Source organism: Carex rostrata, chromosome 24 (genome assembly GCF_964058835.1).
Source record: "Carex rostrata chromosome 24, lpCarRost1.2, whole genome shotgun sequence".
Taxonomy (NCBI): domain Eukaryota; kingdom Viridiplantae; phylum Streptophyta; class Magnoliopsida; order Poales; family Cyperaceae; genus Carex; species Carex rostrata.
In genome coordinates, this window is record NC_135941.1 from 8,615,479 (window position 1) to 8,632,229 (window position 16,751).

At 36.2% G+C, this 16,751-nt stretch overlaps 3 protein-coding genes across 4 annotated transcripts; 2 read left to right on the top strand and 1 right to left on the bottom strand.

The window, feature by feature from the left end:
* Positions 1-2,558: 2,558 nt before the first annotated feature.
* On the top strand, positions 2,559-3,960 carry LOC144575579 (receptor protein-tyrosine kinase CEPR2-like). The gene is made up of 2 exons (XM_078325773.1): positions 2,559-3,102; positions 3,404-3,960. Exons 1-2 carry the CDS (start codon positions 2,712-2,714, stop codon positions 3,751-3,753), a joined length of 741 nt encoding a protein of 246 aa, XP_078181899.1. The 5' UTR covers positions 2,559-2,711; the 3' UTR covers positions 3,754-3,960.
* Positions 3,961-4,488: 528 nt separating this feature from the next.
* On the top strand, positions 4,489-9,286 carry LOC144575933 (alpha-amylase type B isozyme-like). Of its 2 annotated transcripts, none has more exons than XM_078326188.1 (5): positions 4,489-4,960; positions 5,307-5,605; positions 6,093-6,343; positions 6,840-6,986; positions 9,004-9,286. In XM_078326188.1, exons 2-4 carry the CDS (start codon positions 5,462-5,464, stop codon positions 6,898-6,900), a joined length of 456 nt encoding a protein of 151 aa, XP_078182314.1. In that variant the 5' UTR covers positions 4,489-4,960; positions 5,307-5,461; the 3' UTR covers positions 6,901-6,986; positions 9,004-9,286. The 2 variants fall into 2 exon arrangements, with proteins under 2 accessions (XP_078182314.1, XP_078182315.1); XM_078326189.1 differs by having other exon boundaries at positions 5,407-5,605.
* A 4,308-nt stretch (positions 9,287-13,594) lies between these two features.
* LOC144575568 (uncharacterized) lies at positions 13,595-14,662 on the bottom strand. The gene has a single exon (XM_078325761.1). The coding sequence runs from the start codon at positions 14,619-14,621 to the stop codon at positions 13,854-13,856; it is 768 nt and encodes a 255-aa protein (XP_078181887.1). The 5' UTR covers positions 14,622-14,662; the 3' UTR covers positions 13,595-13,853.
* Between the last annotated feature and the right edge of the window lie 2,089 nt (positions 14,663-16,751).

Below are 16,751 nucleotides of genomic sequence, written 5' to 3' on the forward strand. Positions count from 1 at the left end.
CCATCTCATTCACAAAATCATCCGCCTCAATGGTATTCAAATACCTGAAGAAGCAGAAGTCTCATTCCCGACTAATTTGGTTGATCACCTAACCAAAATCGGGTGGGTTCATGGTCATTCATCTTCGGGTCTGAGGCGCTACGAACCTGATGCAAGAGATATCAACAAGTGGATAAACCATCAAGAAGCCTTACCAAATCAATATTGGGATCCGGAAGAAGAAGTGGCCCCGGCTCAACCTCAACCTCAACCTCAACCACAATACATGCCACAAGTGGGTGCGTTTGTTCCTCCTCAAGGCCAAGAAGCGCAAATGTTGTGGTTATGCCAACAAATGAATGCTCAAAGCCTTCAGATCCAACAAAATTATCAAGAAACGCAAATGAGGTTCGATAATCTGGAAAAGGGACAGATGAAGATAAGGAAACAACTGCGAGCACATGCTCGAGCTCTCAATGTGCTTGATGAAGCACAATCCAGTCTCTCGAATCGCTTTATTAAGCAATATGGTCCCTCGGGAAGCCCGGCACGAGCACGTGAGAATCTAGTTGAGGAAGAGGACCTAGAAGATGACGAAGATGAGCATGCAGAGGAAGGTGATGGAGAAGAAGAAGTGGCAGACGCACCAAACGACCCCATGAATGACGAGTAGACCACACAATTTCAAAACTAAAAACTTGCTAATTTAATTGTTTGTTAATTGCATGAATTGTTTGTTGATTGCATGTTTAACTTGAATTGTTGAATTGGTTTAATTTGGTTGTGTTAGTTGAATTGTTGCAATTGTTGAATTGATGAAATGTTGTTTTGACATGGTTTAATTTAGTTGAATTGCTTGAATTGTGTTATTTGGAATTTGGTGTGGATATGTATGAGATATAGATGTTTTAAATGTGGTGTATGAATTGCTGACTTGTTATGGGCTATATTGCAAAATTGCAAAAGTGTTTGAATATGTCCAATTGGATATATTGGAGCCTTGACAAGTTGTATTGAATTGCTTGGATTGCATGAATTGAAATGTTTTATATGCATGGTTTAAGCATATTGATATGCATAATTTGATGTGCTATATTGAAATTGAATTATCTTGCATGTGAAATACCACCCTCAAACTCATTTTATTTGAAAGTTATCGTTATTATATTGCTAAATTGAGGGGGAGTGCATAATTTGAGGGGGAGCACTTTAAATTAGTGCTAATTTTTCACCCTTTCGTCGATTTCCAAAAGGGGGAGAAATTGGTACAATTGGCTTGACATGCAAAATCAAAATTGGATAAACTAATTTCTGAAAATTTTTGATTTATGCACTTACTCACATTGTATGTTTTTGCAAATCGCCAAAAGGGAGAGATTGTTGTTCGTACAATAATCTTTTACGTCTATTTGACTAATTTGCAAAAACATACAATTATTGAATTTTACGATTTCTTCTATTTTGAGAATATGTAGGTCCAAGAAGAGTAAGAACTGCAGTATAATATGCTTGGACTGAAGAAATCATGAAGACTTTTATCAAGAATACAAATTGTAAAATCAGAAACTTGGTAAAGTATGTGTGAGGTTAATTAAAATGGGATAAAACGTTGGTAACGTTTTCAAAACGTTGTAACGTTTTATATTGGTCTGAAACAATAAACTGATCAAAAGAAGAAACTATGTTACAGCGTTGTAACGTTATACAAACGTTGTGACGTTTTACAAACGTCATAACGTTATACAAACGTTGTAACGTTTAACAACTACAGAACTACTGAAGCACAGCTGTTCAGTACCAACTTAAAACGTTGTAACGTTTATAAAACGTTGTAACGTTTATAAAACGTTGTAACGTTTATAAAACGTTGTAACGTTTATAAAACGTTGTAACGTTTATAAAACGTTGTAACGTTTTAAGTATATTTAAACTTCAAATAACTTCTATTTTGATCAAGTTTTTACAGATTAAAACGTTGGTAACGTTTTACTAAGCTGTCAGAGAATTAAAACCCTAAAATCGCATTTGAATAAAACGTTGTAACGTTGTAACGTTTTATAAAACGTTGGTAACGTTTTATGTCAAACAGCTCATTTTTGAGCTGACACTATAAATAGAGTGATGGGATCTCTTTCTCATTATCTCAGCCGACCCTAATTAATTCAAAAACGATTTTCTGAGAGCTTAGCCTACTCCATTGTTGTGAGAGCTTAAAACTTCAAAATCCCTCAAGCAACCTCAAACTTACTTCACTAATCTTGATATAGATTAGGTTAGAGTGATCTATTGAGTGTTTCTCTTGTGTTCCTAGACAATCGAGACCTTGTTCTCATCTCTTTGAGTTGGCCGTTTGACTTCCCGCTTGGTGTGTAAGGGCTCAACGGTTCACAAGTTGTAATCCTTTCGTATTGGGTAATAGAAAGGCGCACGTCAAAAGGTTGCGAAGCCCCGGAGACGTAGGCCTTTGTTTTGCCGAACTCCGTTATCGCGTGTCAAATTTCTCTAAACTCATCTCTTTACTTTCAATTGCAATTTAATTTCAGTTTTTGAGCAATTAGAGGTGTCCCTAAGTGTAACAGTTCCATTAGCCAGAAATTGAAATTCAGGATATATCCAACTTAGAGGAGGAGAATTTGATAGGAAGTGGCAGTACTGGAAAAGTATATCGTCTCGAGCTGAAAAATAGGGGCATTGTTGCAGTCAAGAAACTCTGGAAGGGCACTGGTGCAAAAATGTTGATGGTTGAGATGGGAATTTTGGGAACTATACGCCATAGAAACATACTGAAGCTTCATGCATGCATGAGTAGAGGGGAATTCAATTTCATAGTGTATGAGTACATGCCGAATGGAGACCTCCACCAAGCACTAAGGAGGGAGAGTAAATGTGGTATTCCAGAATTGGATTGGAAGAAGCGCTACAACATTGCCTTAGGTGCTGCTAAGGGGATAATGTATTTGCATCACGACTGTTCCCCAGCTATTATTCACAGGGATATAAAGTCGCGAAATATATTAATCGATGAGGAGTTTGAGGCAAAAGTTGCAGATTTTGGAATAGCAAAATTAGCAGAGGCATCTCAGATTAGCTGCTTTGCCGGCACTCATGGCTATATTGCCCCAGGTATAGTATCTCTCTTTTTTTACTAATATTATACATTTTGCAGTAACCAAATATTGTTTCCAAATCCTTTTATTCGTATTTTTCATCTACTGATATAGCTTTACATTTTTCATCTAATGCAAATTTTATGTATATTAGCACGCTCAAAATTTTGTACCTGTAAGTACTACCAACTGGTAATGTTGAGATGCCTTCTGAAATGTATAGGAAGCGAAAGTTAAACCAACCTTGTTTGATCATTATTTGCAGGCCTTTTATTTAAAATTTTTGTTATCTAAACTTATTGTATTATTCTGTTCAGAACTCGCCTACTCGCTTGTGGTAACCAACAAGACAGATGTATATAGTTTTGGAGTTGTCCTTCTGGAGCTGCTTACCGGCCTCAGTCCGATTGAGCCACAGTTTGGAGATGGGAAGGATATTGTGTTTTGGGTTTCAACCCACCTCGACACTCAAAATTACAGAGAGGTACTCGACCCGAGGATTTCTGCTCAGTCAAAGGAAGGAATGCTGAAGGTTTTGAAGATTGCAGTACTTTGTACAACAGCAGCACCAACCGCTCGACCCACAATGAGAGAGGTTGTGAAGATGCTTACCGATGCTGATCCCGGCAGCAGCAGTTTTAAGACAGAGTTTCAAATAAAATCATGACCTGCTGGCTTTTTGAGCAGAGAAATTTTTGTAAATTTTCTATGCTTCTAAGTCGTTTTACTCAACGGCCATGTTTATTGGGCCCTTTTAGTTTAATTAGTCGTTACCATATCTCTAGCACTAAAAATGTAGACCCTAATCTTACCACTTTTTTTGGTAATAATTATAATGTATCGATTGTTAAGTTGTCTTAAGCCATCTTTTTATTATTGTTGATCCTTCTATATCAGTGAATTGATGTTAATTAATTGAGGCTTATTGGGTTCCCTCTCTGCACAGTACAGAAAAATTAACACACCAACTAATTCATCCTTGAGAAAGTCTTCTTAAACTAACTGAAGAGAAAAGGATGAATATCTTTTTCAAGCAAACGAAGAAACCAGTTAAATAAATAATAGATATAAGTATTCTGCACTCTTTTCAGCATTATTTGGACTCTTTTAATCTTTATTCGCAGGAACATTTTGAATTGTTTCACAGAAATTCGGTAGCGCAACAAGTAAATGCCCATAAAAAAAAGGGAAAATTTGCAGTGTTCCCATCTAAAAGTTTGAAATAGCCAATATTCCCATCAAATCACCATAATCCATAGAAGAGCAAAATTATTTTGGCTACGGTACAGTAAAATCAAACTAAATCATAATCGTTGATTTTAACTATTGAATGGTTCGGATTAGATAGTCTATTTAAGTCTCACATCGTATCTTGACGTTAAATTAAACATAATGTTTTTTCGGAAGGGTAAAATAGTCAGTAAATTTCTTATTTTCTTACCCTCCCGTCTACGTTTCCTGCTCCTCTCCTCCGCTTCTCTCTCTTCCTTGCCGCCTCCGCCTTCACCATTGTCGAGCACCCCAAGACCTCACGAGTCACGATGCCTCTCTCCCTCTCCTGACCAGTGACCACCCAAGCAAGCCTCCAGCGCAATTTCGTCCCACTCCAAGCAAGCCTCCAGCACAATTTCTGGCGCCTCTCCTCCCTCCACGGCTCCGCGCCTCTGTTGGATGAAACGATGGGAACCTTCGGGTTGATCGTGCTTTATTGGATTTACGGTGGAATTTACCAACTGTTACCTCAAATGGAGCGATTTCGACTGCACACGCGCCAGGAAGAAGCTCAGAAAAATCTCATTAGCTTGCCTTGCGTTGTCAAAGGGATTCTTTTCCAACAGTTCTTTCAGGCCACTGTTGCACAATTGCTTTTTCTGGTAAGAAATATATATATCAGAAGCCTGATTTACTTGTTTCCCTTTGTTCTTTGTCTCTGAAATGTGCTGCCAATGGTGAGACGAACCTAGGTAACTGTTTTATAGATTATTCTAGAACTGTTATGTAGATTTGGAGACAAATTGGAAAGGATCTTCCGGATTCTGGTCTGTGTCTGATGGGAATAATCAGTAATTACTTAATTTATGGAAAGCCTAAAATTTGTAGAGAAGTTAAGCAATTCCTAAATCCTATTAATTTTAAATTTACATTTACAAGTTTGTAGTCCAGGCCTTCAACTTTATAGTTCAAGGATCTGATTTGTCTAGATTTTTCATATATGTATAGCTTTATTGTGGCTAACTCTGCTTTGGTGCTGAGAAAGACTGAAGTAGCAGAGGAGAATAAATGTTCAAATGGAATCTAAGATGCTTTTATAATACACTAGAAAGGCCATCGCCAAGCAATGTCAGGTTTGTGGTCTCCGTATCTCAGCCACTGCAATGTCAGGTTTGTGGTCAGAGAAGGCAGTTACTTTTGTTGATAATCACGATACCGGTTCGACACAGAAGCTGTGGCTGTTTCCCGCTGATAAGGTCATGCAAGGTTATGCATATATTCTCACACATCCAGGGATACCATGCATAGTAAGTTTAATTCCACTAAGGTAAATTTCAGATTTTTTTCATCACTATATGAGAAGGTAATGTTAGAACTTTCTTAGTTTAATCCTTAGTTGTACGTACCAAAGTGAAGATTGTGTAATAACTGATAATGAGGACTACCATAAAACCTGATGAGATTGACGCGGTTCAGGTTTGTTGATGGTTCTCCTGAGACTGGTTTAGCTATTGTTGATTTGCAGCAATTATAAATTTATAAGTCCTTGTTCATTTTTTGTCCACACAACTTCACAGTTTATTTGAATACATCTGATAATTAAATTAGTAGTCAAGAACTGAATTAGCTTTTTAATATTTATTGGTTACTGGTACTCAATCGGTGGTACAAAACACATGTACCAGCACCTTAATCAGCCCATCTGTTCCAGAACCAACACCTGATCCAAACCAGTATTGAAATTCAAAATTATAATTCTTTATAATTCACTCTTAATTTTAATTCTTTTTTAAGTTTTATGATCCTTACTTTGATTGGGGTTTGAGGGACGAGATTCGCAACCTGGCAATGATCCGGAGACGAAACAGGATTCACCCGGCTAGTGTTCTACGCATAATAGCTGCTGAGTCTGATATATACGTTGGATCTATCGATGAAAAGATCATTGTAAAGATTGGACCAAGATACAATGTCGACAATCTTGTTTCTCACAATTTCAAATTAATTGCTCATGGAAGAGATTACGCAGTTTGGGAGATGAAGAGGTGATTGATTATTAATTACAGGGGTTATATTTGGCAAAATTTGCTTATTGTTCTTTTTATTACTTTTTAATCTTCTTTTAACTAGTTGCCAGAACGGAAAGGGATCAGTGGTTAAATGACATTTTTTTTCCTTCTTTTATGATCATGGCCCAAACTAAATTACCAGATAATTATATTTCTTGGCAAATAGCATGACACACACTAATTGGTTCATACTCACACACTTGTGATTAAAAATATGGTCGTCTCCGTATGGTTTTCCATTGTCTCTGAATGTAAAGAATGAAATATGCTGTTTGTTGAGTTATATTTTGATTATTGATAAGTTTTAGAATTAACAGAAGCTAATTTTCTAATCTCCTGCTTTCAACAGGCTTGATACTTCTTAGTCTTTTGCTGCAATAATCAAACACTTTAGCTGACCTTGAACTAGTCTTGACCGTCCAAAAAACAAAAAAATGTAATCGACATTGTCTAATACAAATTTTAAATGCAGATTGGCATTTTTTTCATGCCGCCATCTTCCATTATACCACTTCATAACCACCCAGGGATGACTGTGCTGAGCAAGAGTATGGTACTCTGCATGTCAAGTCGTATGATTGGATTGATATCGGGGAGCCATCTGGGCCATCGTCAGAAGGTTAGTTTTGTCTTTTAGTTTTTAACAAGAATGAGGCTATGGTAATGTGCATACTACACAATGGCCTACGCTATGGACTCTTTATCTTTATTTTTATAGTCCAAACAATCGATCTGAACCGTTCAACATGATCTTCATAGGTGGAAAATGTACTTGCAGACCAAATTTTACAATTTTAGAATTTTTTACTATTTTTTCAGATAGGTGGAAAATCACTTGATTTGGAAGTTGTGGACCATCTAAAATCAGTGATTTTCTACCTATCTAAAAAAATAGTAAAAAAATTCTAAAAAATGTAAAATCACTTGATTTGGAAGTTGTGGATCATCTAAAATCAGTGATTCTCTACCTATCTAAAAAAATAGTAAAAAAATTATAAAAAATGTAAAATCACTTGATTTGGAAGTTGTGGATCATCTAAAATCAGTGATTCTCGACCTATCTAAAAAAATAGTAAAAAAATTATAAAAAATGTAAAATTTGGTCTGCAAGTACATTTTCATCATGTTTAATGATTCGGATCAACTGTTTGAACTTTGAAAATAGAGATATTAATGCATAGCACTGGTCGATCTGTAATGTGCATATTACCATAGCCTCTCTCTTTTAACAACCTGTATACATCAATAAAAAAAATGAGATTTTATTGTGCTTCTTTCTATTCTCTGTTTTTATGTTTTTACTACTGCAAGACCAGCAAAACTATCCAATGAGAGAAAATAAGAAAATTCTGTGAGAACCATTATGTTTTAATGTTTTTATCGCCATACCGGCAGTCCTTTTTCAATGAGAGAAAGAGATCCACTTTGGACAACTGTGAGAAAATTGGAAAAGTAAGTTTAGGCATAGATTCTAGTTGTCACACAAAGCAGTAGTGTATTTATACTCGGGCGGGTACGGGTGCCCCGGGTATACCCGTCTCGGGTACGGGTACGTCTCGGGTACGGGTATACTCGGGTACAAGGGTATTCGGATACGGGTATGACGGGTATAATTTTCAAAACCCATACCCTACCCGTCCTATACCCTTACCCGTGTACCCTTGACGGGTAAGGCGGGTACGGGTATTTTTTTTTTTTTTTTTTTTTTTTTGCTGTTTTTTTTTTTGGTTTTTTTGTTGGTTTTTTTTTTGCTGTTTTTTTTTCTGGTTTTTTTTTTTTTTTTTTTTGTTGGTTTTTTTGTTGGTTTGGGGGGAAAAAAATCAGAATTTTTGAATTTTGAAATGGATGAACAGTAACTCGGGTATACGGGTATGGGTACTCGAGTAGTCGGGTACGGGTTTAGTCGGGTACGGGTAAACTCGGGTAGGGTATGGTCTGGTATTGTTCCAAAATAACGGGTCCGGTCCGGTTTTTGCCCGTACCCGCGTACCCGAGTACCCGACCCATACCCGAGCTCAGGCACGGGTACCCCGGGCGGCGGGTACGGGCGGGTATACCCGACCCGGGTTTTTGCCAAACTCTACAAAGCAGTGGTATATTTTTTCTTGTTTTGTAGGGTGTAGGATATTTAATATTTGCCTATAGTTAGATCCTTTCTTTTTTTGCTCTTTAGTTAATCCTCACATTTTGATGGGGTTGTCTTGGTATATGACAGTTGTTCCAAGTACCAAACTGTTCTATGCGGTTTTTTATTTAATTTATTCTGTACAAATTTATAAAATTATTATGCATTTTTTTCCAGTACTAGATTTGACTGGTATGGTGATGTCCAATAATCCTATATCCAAGCGAAAACACTCAAAAGTGTCTTTTTATCTAGCATTTGGTATTTGTTTGATTTTTCCTAGTATAATTTTCATTGGCTGAAATAATTTTTTTGTACTAGACCCTGTCAGGGTTGGTGGATAGAGTTTGGGAACATTACCTTCTCCTGGTGGAACTAGTGTTGGATATTTAAGCACGCCCTCAATAAATGAAAACATATATTTTCAGCGCATGGTTATATTATTCAAGTTGTTAAGTCATGATCTCAACATTTCTAAATTACGTGGATACTTATGAAATTTTTTTTTCAGGTTATAAGCAAAGTTGGCGATCTTGTGGGAATACTTCCCTGTTGAGCCTCTCAAGCCTCAGAAAGTCATCGAACTGAAGAAAATTGAGTAAAATAAAACAGGATATGAACTGAAGTTATTGTCTTGGGATGATGTCATCAGTTTATTTCAAGTTCTCTCATTTTTTTTTTTTTTTTTTTTGCCATTTTGTTCATTATATTACATTCTTACAATGGCCGCTTTGCCCATAATATGTATAGCTGTGTACTGTTATTCTAGTAATGTACACTTTATTTGAAGCCTTGATGCTTTGTTTATGTTTGCTCTTTTTGGTTCAAATTTGGCATTGCACTCTCAATTTACTGGCCAGTTTTTTGGCATTATATTGACACAAATTTAACCAAAGTATAAATTTTTCACTAGATTTTGGAGTTCATTTTGTTTGTTTCTGATGTAACAAGCTACTGATTCATCATCTTTAATATTTTCATGATTTTTCGATCAAAAGCTGACTAATTGTTGTTGATGCTGCTATATGCTGTCTGATCATATCAGATGGCCTGATATGAACACTAATTGGAAACTACCAGAACATTCAGAAAAAAGGAATAGAGCAAATGAAAATTGAAAATGAAAAAAAAATATAAATGTTGGGAGTACAAAGCATTTTGCATTGCATGGAAGGATGCAACAAGAGAGCATCCAAATGACTGGTCAATATACAGGTCAACTACAAGCACAATCCATGATCATATGCAAATATAGGCACAGGCATCTTGATTTTTGGTTCTTTTTAGAAAGGAAAGTAGTGGTGGAATCTCATCAGTGCTGTGCATGCAGGGCTAGCTTCTGCTGTGAAATGTGCAGAATAATGCATGCCCTGTGTAGTGTGTACTTGAAAATCCACAATCATCACTTGCAGACACTTCAATTTCCAAACATTTTGAAGTAAAATAAGTTACGTTTACAACCCAAGACTAAAGTCATATAAATGAAGTTCCGTTTACATGTACAATTTATATAAAAAATAAAAAAAATTATCTGTAGCATCAGAACTGATTTTTTTTTTTTTTTTGAGACTCTTGACAGTGGCTGTCAGCATCAGAACTGATTTGATGTTACAAGTACAATATTAATTTATTTCTAAATGCTACAGATAAAAAAATCGGTGCATGCACACATGAAATCCTAACTATACTTTAAGAAATATGATATAAGAACGAAGGGGCTAAATCATAATGAAACAGGTACTCTTCATTTATTTATTTTGACCTTTGAAATTTAGGAAACAAATAGTCGACACAATCACCCATACTATGAAATTTAAGCATTTAGTATCAGTGGTTTGTGCTCATTGTCTCCAAACTACACACGATGGCATCACAGACCCAGGGAGGAAAAGAGACAGCTAGAGACAAATCAAGCAAAACAACAAAAGCTATGTGTAGCACTGAAACAAAGATGCCCATTAGTGTTTTTTTCTTTTTTATTTGAAACCCGTAGGCATGCGTTAATATAAATAAAAATTCAAATTACAATTCTAAAGAACTAAGAAAGCTAAATAGGAAACATGGTTGCAAGGAAAAAAAATCAAGAAAAACCTACAAGCATTACTAAAAGGAAAAACCTAACAGTACAGTGATTTAAGAGCAGCAGGTCTCTTTTCCTGGCTCCTATTGATGGTAAGAGCTCCTGAAAAAAACCCAATTGATCCAGATAGCAGGTTGGCCTTCTCTGCTATATTTGCTGGTACTGTGCCGGTACAGGACCCATTAGTGGTTAATGCTCAGTGAGATGTCTTTCCATTGTTAGTACTGATATGATTGTTTTTTTTTGTTTTTTTTGCTATTTTTTATTAATATGACTTCCCTTTTCAGCAAACTTCATCTATACCCTGGTAACTAATTGATATTTTAGCTTCGCTACAAAAAAATAACTGTATAACAAAAAAAATAGAATATTCCAATCAAGTTTGGGAAAATTGAACTAATAATAGAAACAAATGAAATATAAAATTATAATTTTATGATGGCTTAATTAAATTATAAAGTGATTATTAATTTAATATAATTGTTAAATTAATATCAAATGTCTCAAAAGATCACATAAATTTTTGTAATCTCTAAGAATCTTATTTGACAGGTATAATAACAAGCGGCTCTATTTTGACAGCTGGCACCAGTAGTGTAGCCTGTGAGATCTGTGGCACTGCCAGCTCAGCTGATGACACTTCGTTGGGGTAGAGTTCTGGGTCTGAGTCAGTCACATGACTCTTCACTGGAGTGGTCGGTACTGGTACCAGTACTGGTTCAAGGCTGCTACCAGGGTTTGGACTATTGTCTTCAGATTGGTTAGCAGGCATAACACTGTGTAATGAGAAATAAATTAAATTGCCAGTACCAGGCCCAAACCATGATTTAACCCCCACCAGCCCACCCATTGCGTCCCGGTACCAGTAAGACCTCTCCATTTTCTTTTTCATCATATCAACTCATGAAAAGGTAGTGCATTGCAACAGTACCAAGCCCCCTAATAAGTTAAGAGCAAACTACCATATATACCAAGCCTCCTAATAAGTTCAGATGCAGAAGTGAGACTGGTACGATTGACCTGACTGACAATCACACCCTTCAACCCTGCCGTGATTTCTCTTATCTCTTCTCCGTTCAAAAGGATCAGCCGCGATTTTTAGGGATGAGAGAAAGAGATCAGTCGGGATTAGCAAAACTTTTGGGATGAGAGGAGATCGGAGAAAGAGATAACGGAGTCAGGGAAAATGACAATTTTACCCTAAATAACTTAAAATTGGAGACAAAGAGATTAAAGGTCAGATTTTACTTAAAACTAATTACTGCACTGTAGCCGAATTAATTTTGATCAGTCGGGATTACCAGTAAGACCTCTCCATTTTCTTGGGTTGAACAATTGTATTTCTAGGTGTGGTAGAAGAATCGACATTATGTGGATGCAAAATTCAACTGAATTGAGGTACAATTGGACATTATAGCTTAAGAAAGCTCAATTGCAAGATTATATTTTATCTGATGCTCGATTGGGAGTAATTTGTGTTAAATGTGATGTAGGTGATATTTGGTACATTCTATTTCTGTGTAATTGGAGTAATTGGGAGTAATTTGTGTCAAATGGATTCGGAGATCTGATACTAACTTTAAGTCACAAGAAAAAGATGGTAATGAATTATGATATGCATATATTATTGAGGTAAATTGATGTCTGATCATGATTTGTGCAAATTTTAGACCATAAGTGCGGATGTGCAAATTTTGTGCTTTTATTGCTTTACCAGGTCTGCACAGCTGAGGTAAATTAATGTCTGATTATAGTTAATTATAAATCTTAGACCATAAGCGAGGTGTAATCATCTAAAATTTCAAGGAACTTAGCACTACCATGTGCCAGTAAAGCACTTATAATCAACCAAAATAAACCATATCAGTATATAAATTCAAAATCTTATTTAAAGTTAAAGAATGAGATGGAAATTTAGCTCAAACATTTGGACAGAGTCCTGAATCTTCCGGGGGGTGATGGTTCGAATCCATCAAGATCCTTAATAATATGTAATTTGATTTATAATTTTACCTTTGGAAAATAAGTTTCAATGACAATTTTACCCTTATATTAGAAAATTAATCAACAAGTGAATACTACTGTTATTTAAAAGCTTTCACTTATATTGTCCCGTTTTAATTGAACAGTCAACATTGATTAATGATGTATTTAGGTTCTCAACTAGTAGTATACAAGAAACCTCAAGAAGTCAATACTACTGTTAGCATAACAGTATTGCAGTAATTGAATTGAATTGAATTGTTTATGATTGAAATACATCAATGCTTGCACCCAGAATGCATAGTAACTTAGATCTAGAATACCAGTATGTGTCAGGCAATGCTAACATCTTAAAAATACCTTTTTTTTGTTTTTTTATTTCAGTTTTGGTTACCAGCATAGGTCTAAACCTTGTAACCAATATGATCTTTGGACAAAGACCATACATATTGATACGTTGTGTACCAGTATGGTACCCATAGCATGATGCATACATGATCGCATTATGATAAGCAATAATTAGTAATTTTGTCCCGAGTTTTACAAGATCAAGATATTACTTAGCTACAGTAGAGTTCATTTGCAGGAATAATAAATACTTTTTTAAATAGTCATGAAGTTGTGACAAAGTTCATTTGCAGAAAAAAAATGTTTGTTGCATGAAACTTGACAGTGGTGTGTGGTTTCTGATAATTTTTCAAAAACCCCCTGAATTTTTACAAAATTACCAAGTTCAAATATGTCGATAAAAAGTAAACTATCAAACTACCCCTATGTCTTCTAAGCTAGTACATGATCAGGTTGTACCAGAAAACTAAAAATTAATCTTACAAATGAGTACAGTATTAACCCTTCTACAAAGTAATTAATGATAGAAAGACATAGTTTTCAACTCATGATCTCAACCCTTTCTCATCCCTTTGGAAGTCAGTAAGAATTTTAAAAAAAAATTACAAGTGATTGTACTCAATTAAACACTCCACATTACCAGTAAAGGATAAAACATAAATAAATTGAATTTCACCAACACAAGAACAGATAGAAAAAAGTTCAATAAATACATATCAAAAATCTGTAAATAAATACATAACAAAAGATTCTGATATTGTTCACAATGTCATAATACATCCAATTCAAAACACAAAATAAAATTGCAATTTAAAAGCAACTAAACAGTAATACATCCCAAAAAGAAAAGAAAATGAACAAGCTTCTAAACAGCTTAAATTTTAATGAAAAATTCTTCAGTATTATTGGAAACCAAATTGAGAAATTCCGAACTCACCAAATATCATTATTTAGATACGGCGTCTCTTAGGCAGGCGGCAACCATTGTGTGGCAGTTGCGTCACATCATGGATTGCAACAATGGGGGTCCTCTCCCTGATCCCTTCACCTCTATAACCATCTCTCCAACTCATGATCACCCTCTTCTTCTTCCCAAAAAAGACCGAGCCTTTCACCTTCATCACAACTGATTTGACCCCCATCTTTTTCGCCGCTCTCCCCACATGCTCAGCTGTTGCCTCGGCCGCATATCTAGAACTGCGGCCCCTTCCCTTTTTATCCTGTGAGCTCAAACAACCAGCTGAGGCACCAGTTTTCCGATTCCCGTCCACATCTGTCACAGTGACGAAGGTTTTCTTTCTGGTTAGTAAGAAATGCACGAAATCATGTTTCTTCCTGCGGGAACGGAGCTCCTCGTCCTCAGCGAGCCTGTCTCGGACAAATTCCATGTTGGATGTGAAGTTTCCTAAGCCAAAGCCAAACCGATCAGGAGCGAGGGGCGCATTGGATGTGAAGTTTCCTCGAGCGAAGCCAAACCCATCGGGAACGGAAGCAGTGGTTGGAGGAGCGGAGTCTGTGGTTGGAGGAGAGCTGGGATTAATCGGAGGCAAGCCGGAGGAGGTGGAGTACCTGAGAGCTCGGTCGAAGGATACGGCGGATGAGGATGCGACGTGATGAGATTGCAAGGAGAGTAGGCGTTGGAGGGGAGGGAAGAGAGAGGAGTTGTTGGAAGAGGAGCGTAGTAGAGGAGAAAGTTTCTTTGTTAGAAGAGACGCCATTGTTGCGATCTGGTGCGAAGAGATGTGGGAGGACAGTAGAAAACGAAAACCTAGTTGAGAGTAAAGTCTGATCGGAACGGAGTCCACTCCCAACGAGAAAGAGAATTCTCTTTCTCGTGAATTTTTTGATCGAAACGTCAAATGAGACGGGAATAGAGACGATTCGACGAGATTTGAACAGCCCCAAGTCACGTTGAGAAATCGCGGGAGAAAGCATGGTATTTGGCGAGAATTCGTTTTTCTGAGATGAAATGTCGTTTGTACCCTTATCTTTTCCGATAAAGAAATTGACAAGAAAGCGATTAGCAAGATAGAAGGCAGATCAGGAAGGTGCACGAGGAAAATGGTGGGCTTCATTACTCGTCCATCTGAGAATCTCTGCACCAATATGCATGTACAACAACGAACAAGAAGCTGCCATTTTATTTCCCATTTAGAGCTCCTTTCTTGCACATCCAAGATGCGATTAGAGGGGTAATTTTAACATCATAAGAAAAACTCAGAGCAAGAGATTAGAGAAGTTGCTTTAAAACAAAATTTGTATTATTTTTTAGCATTTACAAGGATTACACTATAGAAATTTCTGTTTTATTTGACTTATTTCAAGAGCCAAATTATTAAAATAAAAGTAAGATCGTACCAAATTAGAATAATTTTTTGGTTTGGTAATATTATTAGTCAATAGCAAAATAATTAAGTTGATTGTTTTATTGAATTACTAATCACAATTTACAACTCATGATTTATCCTATAATAGTAAATAACCGGTTCTCTTTTCTGGTATGCATCAGAAACTGCTCAATAGAGAAGAAAGAAAAATACAGGGTAAATTTCGCAAATCTACATGATATCTATGCTATGTGCACATGAAAAATGAATCTCCCAATGCTTTGGTTTTGTTACATATCTCCAACAGTTATCTTGATTATCTAGTACATGCTATCATTTATGTATCTCAAAATAAATGCGAATGAGAATGAAAATGACAAAGAAATTATAATGGCATACACAGTAAATAAATTGAATATTATAACCTTTTTAACATATCTTTAAATCAATTCTTCTTTTAGAATTAACTATTCCGATCATTAAAATTCAATTCCAAATCATTTCTTTTCAACTCTATTCTATTGAAATGAATTGAACTCTTGTTACACTTTCATTTCGATCAGACCCTTAGGAACCCAGTATTATCCCTTAAACTGGAAATAGAAATAGAATTCTTTCTTAATCACCTGATCAGAACGCTGAGACAAAAAAGAATAGAAAGGATTCGACTGGATTTGAGGAGCGCCAAATCCTGCGGAGAAATCACGAGAGAAAGCAAGGTATTTGACGACGAGAATTCAATTAGCTGATGTGAAAAGTCTATTGTACCCTCGTATTTTCTGATCTGAAACTGTGTTGAGACGGAGTAGGGAAGAGAGACAAAGGTCAGGACGGAGGAGCAGTGAAGAAGTAAAAAATATCTAGACGGAAGAGTAGCGGAGAGGGAGATTGCAACAAGACCGACAATGAAAGAGTAGTCTGGAACAGGAGAGGGTTAAGCGTAGCTACGGAGAGGAAGAGAAAGAAGAGAAATAGGGGGAGAAAATGAGTCGAATGGGAGTGGCGCTGCTGGGACATAAACTATTCAATGGCATAATCGTAAATAATATCAAATTTTTGACTATTTTGATTAATCCTCAAATCAATTCTTCTTTTTAATTTAATCATTCTAATCACTAAAATTCAATTCCAAATCATCTCTTTTCAACTCTATTCTAGTGAAATGAAGTGAACTTTTGTTATCCTCCTATTCCGATCAGACCCTAAATCTCGACTGAAAAAAGAAAGCCTCAAAGGTGTGATAGGAGATGGGCCTAAAGCTATCTATCGTATTTTGGGCTGTTTGTTGAGCTGTACAGACTTTCATGCCTCTATTTGACTTTCATACCCCTGTCATGAATAAATTCCTAGAAATGTGAATAAATTCTCTAAAGTTATAAAAATTGGCACACAAGTCCCTGATATGATCCTTTTTGACTCTGTAGAATAAAATTTTCACCTCATATGCAAAATTCATGAGAAAATGGTCTAAAAGGAACTGAAAATGTATATCCTTCATGCCATATTTGGTCAGCTGCCAAT

Bases quoted from the DNA above. Each gene is read 5' to 3' on its own strand.
- LOC144575579 (XM_078325773.1), top strand. From the start codon at position 2,712: ATGTTGATGGTTGAGATGGGAATTTTGGGAACTATACGCCATAGAAAC. The intron at 3,103-3,403 runs GTATAGTATCTC...TATTCTGTTCAG, and splicing joins TCATGGCTATATTGCCCCAG to AACTCGCCTACTCGCTTGTG.
- LOC144575933 (XM_078326188.1), top strand. From the start codon at position 5,462: ATGTCAGGTTTGTGGTCAGAGAAGGCAGTTACTTTTGTTGATAATCAC. The intron at 5,606-6,092 runs GTAAGTTTAATT...TTCTTTTTTAAG, and splicing joins ATCCAGGGATACCATGCATA to TTTTATGATCCTTACTTTGA. The intron at 6,344-6,839 runs GTGATTGATTAT...TTTTAAATGCAG, and splicing joins GCAGTTTGGGAGATGAAGAG to ATTGGCATTTTTTTCATGCC.
- LOC144575568 (XM_078325761.1), bottom strand. From the start codon at position 14,621: ATGGCGTCTCTTCTAACAAAGAAACTTTCTCCTCTACTACGCTCCTCT.